General features: G+C 36.1%; 1 protein-coding gene across 1 annotated transcript in view; it reads right to left on the reverse strand.

Moving 5' to 3' along the window:
* LOC117121191 (COP9 signalosome complex subunit 6-like) overlaps positions 1-6,391 on the reverse strand; it is a 7,902-nt gene extending 1,511 nt beyond the window's left edge. Inside the window, exons 1-7 of the mRNA XM_033266305.1 lie at positions 6,138-6,391; positions 5,768-5,899; positions 5,290-5,375; positions 4,923-4,985; positions 3,629-3,791; positions 2,001-2,194; positions 1,294-1,362 (exon numbers count right to left, since the gene is read on the reverse strand). Coding sequence (XP_033122196.1) covers positions 1,294-1,362; positions 2,001-2,194; positions 3,629-3,791; positions 4,923-4,985; positions 5,290-5,375; positions 5,768-5,899; positions 6,138-6,345 — 915 coding nt within the window. The 5' untranslated portion in view covers positions 6,346-6,391. The remainder of the gene's footprint in view (positions 1-1,293; positions 1,363-2,000; positions 2,195-3,628; positions 3,792-4,922; positions 4,986-5,289; positions 5,376-5,767; positions 5,900-6,137) is intronic.
* Between the last annotated feature and the right edge of the window lie 3,829 nt (positions 6,392-10,220).

Here is a 10,220-nt window from a genome sequence, read left to right on the forward strand (position 1 = left end):
TGTTGGGTCAAATTTGTGTGGAGGTTGAAAAATACAAGGGGGTCTTTATGGCCCAAAATAGTGATTTTAGACCACATTGGTAATGTAATTCGACAGGCAAATTACAGTAATATTTTTAGCAAATTTCTTCGAAAAATTTTTGTAGGCATAGGGCCTAGCTAGGTATACAGTAATTTCATTTTACAGTAGTTTGGAACAATATCAGGAGTGGGGGTGGTGGCAGTGCCCTACTGGGACTACAACTTATTTGAAGCTATCTTGGGTCCGATCGTCCACACCAGTTTCGTCTGTCACCCGAAGTTTTCATTACGACGATCAAGAACGTACACTATCTAGGCCCTAGGCTAGGCTTAGATTGCTGCCGTCACTCTGCTACGTATACTACTACCACAAGAAAGCGACCCACGTGGTGCATTTTTAAATTTTACACACATTATTAAAATGTATTAGACGATAACATATCACTGACTGAACAATCTACCACCCTCGCATCGCAGTAACTACTGTACTGAACTAGGCCTAGCTTTCAGGCCTCATGTTTTTGTGGAAAGTTAGACAGTCGTTATGTATCCGACAGTCAGCTGCCTTTATATCTTCACTTGTCTTCAATTTGCATTCAAAGGGTACATTGCTGCATAGCCAACTGTCGGGGATATAGTACCTTCATATGACTACTCATACAAAAAAAAAAAACGTCGCATGGAGTTAGTGAAAAATGGAGATCTAAATGAAAAAACGATGTATTTCAGCAAGTATTAAAACCTTTTTCTTTTATTTTAGGCCTTCTTCAAAATACCTATGCCACAGCAGTTGATTTTTTTTGCCGTAAAACCAAAATAGTTTCATCCATGCCGACTTGCCATCGGTTAGCGTGAGCCCTGACTGAACTCTGCAGAAACTTCACATCGAACTTCTCATCGCGAGGTAAAACAAAATGTCGGAAAACTTTTCTTTGACGCATGCGCATTTGCATAAATGTCTACACACACACGCACACACATACTACACACAATAAAAAACAAAGGAAAAAGAAGAGTGATTACAATAGTTCCAATTCATTGCATGCATAGGAACTAAAAAGTAGTGGATATGTAGCTTGGTGGTTCAGATGCTTGCTTTCCAATCCCAGTATCTTGGGTTCAAATTTCGTAACCACACAGATTTTTTCACATGACTGAAAACATTACATTATATATTTAATAGGGCTCCCTGACTGGATATGTCAACTTTTATAATAAATATGAATGTCTATTATTTTTTAATTAATATTATTACAGAAGAGGAGACACTTACTTGATTGATAGTGTTGCAGCCTTTGGTTATGGCACCTAGATATGCCATAAGACATACATCATTACATTGCTGAAAATATACAAATAACAACAATATTATTAACAACCTCTAGAGGGCACAATTAAAAAATAAAAAGTTGAGATTGACGATGAAATTTTAAAGCCTGAAACCTTAAATTGTGATTCTGAAATGCCAATTAATGAAAATTTTGTCAAGAGGCACGTGGTTCTAAAGTTGTAGTGGTTTTCGCATTTCTGTTAGTGTTTGGTTCCCAACCTCGATTGAAACTCTTGCAAAGAAACCTTGTGTCTTTAATAAGCAAGACACTTTATATACATTGCTTCAGTCTACCCAGCTGTATCAATGAGTACCAGCGAATTGCTGGGAGCAAACTGTGGTGGACTAGCATCCCCTCCTGGGGGAATATCCACTCTCATCCATTTATGCTACAGAAACTGGGGATACTGTAAGCTCCGGAAGGATTTACATTACTTTATATGTGGTTCTACAACTGTTATTGTAACCATATAACTGCACGCACAGGAGGGCAAACTATAGAGGGTAAAGTCTGAGGCTAAGACAGAGTAAGTCAAGGCCAAAATCCAGATTTTGTATCATACCAATACATATATTATTATAATTATTAGAATGTTGAAAATGGGAGTACTGTAGATAAATGCAACATAAAGTGCAATGATTATACTTACATTGTAGAAGTCACCATTGAATTTATCTGAACTAAGAACAGGCAGCCTGTGGCATAAGCTGTGTGCATCTCTCATAATCTCGTGATTAATAGGCACGTGGCCATTTTGTACGGCCTTCACATAGTCTAGGATCAGCTTCACACGACTGTGAAGCATCTTGATGGCGCTGTGCTGGGCCTGTAGGTGTTCAGCCACTAGACCAATAAAAAGAAACCTAAACTAAAATAATTCATATCCAGTGTTTATTAAAGTAGAATCACAGCTTTCCCATAATTCTCTTTTTATTTATAAATAATCATCATGGTAAATTATCAATCACCACAATCTTACTGTCCTCTTTTATTCTGCTAAGATGGAAACTACTCAAAGCTTTAATTATCAAGTAAACAATAAATTTACTAACGCATCACCAACACCACTACCCACCACCACCACAAAAACAACACCAACTACAACATCATCATGAAGAAGAAGACGAAATCAACTCCAATCCGTAAACCTCATATTGAGATTTAGTCTTTGTAAAGCATCATTTGTGTATGTTTGTCTTGTGAAAGGGATTATCACCGATTGTACATGTAGAACTGTGATATATTTTCCATGAGAATCCTTGGTGCCTAAATAAATTTATTTAAAAAATAGTTTAAAAAAATAGTTCAAGTAAAATATCCTTACTGGATCTAGTACTCTGATGATTAGTTGGACATACTTCCAAATGTGGCAAAAACAAGCCAAACCAGTCACTAGTCGCAAAAATCAAGATGCGTTAAAGATGAAAATGAGAGCTATAAAATAGTAAAAGAATCATTTAAATCCGACATTTCCTTACAAAGTTACAAACATTCAAACATACAGCTGTTTAAAGAACAATATTTGAAACATCAGCCTTCAAAGTTTATGACTTTTGGCATTTCTCAGGCAGAAACCATTACCAAATTGTTAAAAATTGTTGTTTTAACATTAAAAATGGGGAAAATAACAGCATAGCATGATGTATAGATATATAAAGGTTAGTTTAGTGCAATCGAATCTAATCTAATCATATTTATTTATATAGCGCCTTTCTTTGCAGATACGAAGCGCTTCTGTCCCTGGTCATTGGATCCACATGCTAAGTGTTGCTGCTGTATTCAGCGCAGGAGCAAGCAACCCGACCAGGTACCCATTTATACTCCTGGGTGGAGAGAAGCAATGCAGATAAAGTGTCTTGCTCAAGGACACAAGCGAAATGCACAGCGAGGGATTGAAACCCCGACCTCGAGGTTGGGAAACCAAACCTTTCACGCTGCGCCAAACCGCTTCCACGGAAAAAGATTTTAAAAATGTTGAAATTTGTTTTCAAAAATCATTCCATCACGTTTTGGCCATTATCTCTGCAACACGATTTGCGATGAGTGACTGGTTTAGCTTGTCTTTGCCACAAATAACAAAGGCTACTAAAACTGTAATGTTCTGTCTACACTTTGAAGTTTTATCAGAAAATTATATGCCTATATATGGGCACGATGATGTCATAGCAAAACCATATAAGGGCAAATCACTGATACTTGTCACATGTAACAGCTTGATATTGTGGACAAATCTTAATATATTTTTTAAAACTCTCCAAATGGAAATGATTGCCAAACCTTTAGAACTCTCTGCTGTTTCTGAGGACGACAGCCTGGCTACATGGTCGACACCGATTCTCTCTGCTTCCTCTGTAGCTATGGTGTACTGTAATTCAACAAACAGCATGGTGGCCTGGCCATTGACCAAGTCGATCACTGATTCACAGATTGTAACAGGTAACTGAAATTAAACACATATCAATATGCAATTAAATCAATGCACTTTAGATTTCCTTTAGTCATATAGGAAAACCATATAACTAAAATTCAATAAAAACAGCAAAATGTTCATGGGGTAAATATTATATAAACGGCAAATGAGTGAGACACAGGTGAAAAACAAATTATTTTCGGTAAAGGTAGGAGATTAACCCATAATTATTTGCAGCGACATTGTGCTGAATTGCGCACAGGCATGGTCTGTGACTACCAGCTGCTATAAAAAGGCACTTATAGTAGCTACATCTTCACATCATTTCCCAACGATAAGGGCTGAAGTGAACCCTAGAATCGGGGTAACCCAGCCTACAGTATTCTTCTGAAAGATACAATGGGTTCTCTAAAGTGTACATATGCCAGATGTGTACCACTGGACATCCACTTTTTCCGAAAAAACTTTAACGTGCACATGGGGCATTTTGCACACAGGACCAACAGCTTAAACGTCTCGTACGAAAGACAGGGCGCTTTTTGAAACTCGCATTCTAGCCTTTCAGCTGAAGCTCAAGGAGAGCAGCGGGGAACAAGCGATCTCCACAGTTCAGTGCACACACAATGTCTACCACCAGTTTAGCTGACTGAGCTAGCTGCTCTCTCGCATAATTTGTGACGTTATTTTTAGTTGAGCTCAGACCATTATTTTGGTAGATGGAATACAGACTTCAGGTCACAATATCTAATGGTTCTACATTTTGATGGCATTGACCTGTGGAAGCGGTTGGAGCAACGGATGTGTTTCTCGATATCTCATTTTCAACGTTGAGGTAGGGGTTCGAATCTTCCCTTGGGAAGTTGCTTGTGTCCTTGGGCAGTTGCTTGTGTCCTTGGGCAAGAAACTTTATATGTCTATCCAAGAGTATAAATGGGATGCTGTGGTGTTGATTGTACTAGTTTCATGTACTGAGTATACACACACACATGGCTAGATGTACTCGCAAGGAAGTAGAGAAGGAGCTGGTTTGCCAATAATATATGTTATGCAATGACAAAGAGTAATTAATAATGCTTAAGCACCTTTGATCATTGATTTGGAATTGGCTTGGAACCCCTACCTTAATTATAACCAGTACCTAACCATCAAAAGTTTACTTACATCTGTATGTCTTGACATCGGGTTCAGCTTCAGGAAAATGGGACTTTCATTTATCTCACAAATCTAACAGAAAATTAAATCAACATGTAAAAGATATACTTGAACGACTTAATCTGGTTGTTTTGGTGTACTTATGTTTCTTTTTGATGACCAACCAATAAGTAAGTCACACTTACATTAATTATAAAAAAATAATAATATCATAGAAGGGAGTTTTATTTGAATATAGAAACTCAATTAGAATGGGAACATAGACAGTAAAAAGAAATTTGATTTGACAAAAATGACCATCAGAATCAAATGTTTTTACTTGTGATATAAAAAATTATAAAATATTATTAATAATAATTATAATAATAATACGCACTTGTTTATGAACTTTGATGTCAGACTTATCTGGAGGTCCTCCTGATGTGTACCAACCCAGGAAATCATCCTGGAAGATTTGTTTGACTGAAGCCATAATAATAATATTAAGATTAATAAAAATGATTGTAATATAATTGAGGTATGGCATGGTGGTTACGGTCACTTTTCTTTTTTTCAAATCCCAGGTCCTGCGTTTAACCCCACACATGGATTTCGTTGCAGAGAGAAAACGACAGAAAAGAAATATTTCAACTGATAATACTGGGCAAATCTGAGCGGAAACCGGCCCTTGTTTTCCAAAATGTGCGGGCAGATTGCTAAGACTAATTGCGCACAGAGGATACCGTATGTTCCCTGCAAAGGCCTTAATTTACATTCTGGCATTTATATACAATTTTAAACTACCTAACATTAAATTTTTAATTTTACTGACAAATGCAGTTTATTCTCAGGTCACAATACATTACTTTACTTACACTGCTCTTCTTTGGTATTGTAATATTCCCTGTCAATTACAATATCGCCCTCTATCAATTCAAACATCAACTCAAAAGAATTCATGATCTCGATGTTGCGGCCCGTTTGCTTGCCAATAATTGCTCCAAACACTGAATAAAATAAAAGATTGAAAGTTCATTATTTAAATTAAAAAGTTATCAAGTTTCTTATTTGCTCACTTGTTTTTTAATCGTTCTTTATATAATGTCTGCACCAACTAACCAGAGCATTCCTTTTACAGTACCTTAGGCCTAACTAGGCATAGTTTAGCCTGGCCTACTACTACTAGGCTAGAACCGTTTCGGCACCGAAGAAGTTTAGTCTGTCCTAGGCCCTACCTCCGCCTACCTTGTGTCGGTTTGCCCTCCTGGGCTCTGGTACGTGTCCAATGTTCTGAGATGTTCATAATTACTAAAGGATGCAATGATATGGTAACACTACCAGTTGTAGAACCACATGCCATAACAGAATCTTCATTAACTGGCATTTCGGATTCATTATTTGTATTTGAGGTTCCAGGCTTGGAAGTTTCATCGTCGACCTCCATTTTCGACATGTTGATTGCGCCCTCTCTAGCTGGCAAAAATAATAATAAAGCATATCAAGACGAACCAAAGATACTAGAAATACAAGATAGAGTTCTCCACTCAAAAAAAGTGTTCCACCGTGTTCCACCGAAATGCATGGTGGGAATACGAACAATGGGACGCCCCCTACAGCTGGATCTAAAAAAAACTTGTGCCAAACTTTCGTTACCAAGTCACGTATTTTATTATCAATTCTCAATTACAAAAATTGTACACCGCGATGCGCTATGGCTACGTACGGTATAGATGTGTGGCGTTGCTGTGCAGTAAATTGCAACACATCATACAAACAGGGTCATAATTTATATCGATTTCCAAAGAATAGAGAAAGGTAAAATATTGCACTGACATTAAACAAAAAATTAGCTATATATATTATAAATATATATTAACATTTCGTTTTTTTAAACTTGACATATGAATTAGCCTAGGCCTATTGACTTGCGTAGCTAAGATATTGAAGAAAAATAAATAAATAATTAGACTAGCCTAAAATAATGAAAAAAGGTACTAAATATTACTCGTTCGTATAATAACGCTAGTATTGTATGCAGTTAGTTAATTATGAATGACGTGAAAATGGAGCTCTTTTAGTAAAGGAAATTTAATAATATTAATACAGGTCTAACTCTAATTACTGAAGACCACTTTTTGGACCGGGATTTCCATGGTCTACCTACCTAGCATAGCCTATATCCGCTTTTTAGTCCCTAATTAGAATAATAAAGCAATTTTTTTTTTTACTTAATCTGGGACCAAAGTCTAAGTAATAATAAAAACTCTTTTTATATCTTAATATATATATACATATTTTTTAAAATATTTTTTTAACCGGGAATTGATTATATAGGCCTACAGTAATTACATAAACTTGTGTTGTAAATAAATTTTAAGTGAATGCACATTGTTTCAAAACTACATATATGGAGTTCTAATTTGTGATTAAAAAATATATACTGTGAGTATCAGAGCTGTATTCAATGTCAATAATAATGGGTTGGAAAAGCATTGAAATCCTGAGCTAACAGGCCCACCAATAGTATGGATCAATAAAGCACAAAAATTCATAATGATGACTGTATTTTGCACTTCTTTACCGACGTCCCGTACCGATGTTTTTACCAATCACTTTTTATTTACTAGATATAAAAACAAACTGGAATAGACACCCAGACAGTGACATCGGTGAATACATAACCTCCTTGGTGGTGGTAAAAATTGTTGCTATTATCCAAATAAAACACAAAACAATTAAAGCATAATCATGAATCAGTAAAGAATAAAACAACAATACAGCGCAGTTTTTCACTCTTAGTGAAAAAGTTTTCCTGCATTGGTGGAAAAGGAAGGGCGCCTTTTGCGTCTGGATATACTTAGCAGCAGAAGGGCGCCCTGTACGTTGGGCACGAAGTATAGGAAACTTGCATGGTTAAAAAGAAGGGCGCCGCCTACGTTGGGCACGACTTCCGCCTCATTTTTACAACGCGAGAACTCTATCTTGGACGAACTATACCTGAAATTATGCATGACGTCAACATACAAAGCCACGCCACTCGGCTCTGAACCCGTTGTATTTTTAGCAACTACCCCATCAATGGTGCATCCACAGTAAAACTATAATAAAAAAAATAAAAAAAACAACCAACAAAAATCAAAACAACACAAAAAAGATGGTATGATTAGGAACAATCTTAAGATTTAATACCAGCAGGGAACAGTGAAATTCCACTTCCCGATACAAATACACAGTTTGCAAATACAACAGAGTAGTCATTCTCAGCAAAACAAATTATATACTTGTACTAGGCCTACAGTAGCCTAGTAGTAGTAAGCTTCTTGTAGGTTAGTGTGCTGTAAGGTATAACATGAAGTAAGAACGACGGAATAGGAACAGTGCTATTCGGAACGGCTTTAAATTATGAACGGAACATTGTATACTATAATAATTATTTTGTAATAAAAACTAATCACCAGGTCAAGGTGCCAAGCCTACCACGTTTCATAATTCGACGTCGAATCGAGACCTTACATGATAACACGAAATATAGAAATATCAGTAAAAGCATGAATCCTGTTATAAATCTATGGAATTAAATAGAAAAGTTGTTACAATCATGTTTCTTACCTTAGTATTTATAGCACTGTATTTACTTCTAGAAATTATTTTATTATAAGGACAAAATAATACCATGGGAACGAAGTCCTATGGAAGGGGTGGTGCCAGGATTTGCCTGAAGGGGTGGTGGGGAGGGGGCGCCGATGTCCCCCCCCCCCCGACGAGAGCAAAGCGGGCGTGGTCGAGCGTTGTTCAAAATCTTTCGAAAGTGGTCCAGGTTGCCGCGAAGCCCAAAAAAATGTGACAATTTCTGAGTTTCAAAGGCTTATTTAATTAATTTTTTCTTCCTGACGAATGGTAGTTTTTCTAACCGACGAGGGGGGAGGGGGTGGGGTGCAGCTCTTCCCGACGCCCACCCCCACTGTCCCATGAAACTGAAGAAAGGCCACCCCCAATGATAATTAATTTTCTAGAAAGACCAAAGCTGCTTAATTAATATTAATAATAATAAACTCCATTTATACAGCGCATATTGCGCGGCAGTACCTCTATACACTTTTACATAAAATTATAAAATAAAAAACATGATGACTTAACAATAATATAGTATGGTGTGATAGCAACAAAAGATTCTCAAACGACTGTCTAAGTCCCAAAAGTAGAGTTTTGTTTTGTTTTGTTGTTGTTTTTTTAATAAGAAGGGAGACATGTACGGCCTCCATCTTCTAAATTTCTTTTTTTATCCTACGTGAACTTACACCAAAGGTCCAATCCAATCCAACAATTCCATAATGATTAACTATGTCGATAGAACGACACACATTGACCAAGTTAAATATAGGCCCTATGAGATTATTCTGTGTTGAAACTCATGAAGATCTAACATGGGACTATACAACATTATTGTATGTGTTGCCAGCATCAGTATTGAATGATTTTGGCCTCATTCACTCTAAAACTTGAAGGCTGAGGCTATCGGCACTGCCGCAGTGCCAAAAAAAGCTGCTGTTTTCTATCGGCACTGCCGCAGTGCCAAAAAAGCTGCTGTTTTCTATAGGCACTGCCGCAGTGCCAAAAAAGCTGCTGTTTTCTATCGGCACTGCCACAGTGCGAAAAAAGCTGTTATTTTCTATCGGCATTATTGCCGCAGTGCGAAAAAAGCTCCGATTTTCTATCGGCACTGCCGCAGTGCCAAAACACTGCAGTTTTCTATAGGCACTGCCACTCGAAAATCTGCTGTTTAATTATCAAATGGATGTTTTTATCTATAGATTATGGTATCAGTAATTGGTTCGATCTAGCCTAGCCTATAATATTGTTAACATTATATTATATATGTTTTACAATTAAATTATAATTATTTCTAATTATTAAATATATATACATAGCCTATATCTAGGCCCATACATAAAACAAAAAATAAAACAACAAAAATTTAAAATAAAATAGTAGTAGTAGGCCCCCTAGTATTAGTAGTAATAATAATAATAATAATAATAATAATAATAATAATAATAATAATAATAATAATAATATAATAATAATAATAATAACAGTGCTCGAAATGAATAAAAATTGTTTAATTAATGAGATGAATCAGCATATATTAAATCAACTTGCGTCTATACAAAACCTGTTTTTTTTTAAATAAAGGTGTTGTCTATTTTATTCTGCTGTTTTAAAAAATAATCTTTATTTTCTATGATAATTTTATCCACATAATTCATGTTTTCAATGTTAGTATGGTTGATAAATAATACATAAAATAATAATAATAATAATAATAAT

This window comes from Anneissia japonica, unplaced genomic scaffold, assembly GCF_011630105.1.
Source record: "Anneissia japonica isolate Jap-2015-1 unplaced genomic scaffold, ASM1163010v1 scaffold993_len1110182_cov180, whole genome shotgun sequence".
Classification (NCBI taxonomy): Eukaryota; Metazoa; Echinodermata; class Crinoidea; order Comatulida; family Comatulidae; genus Anneissia; species Anneissia japonica.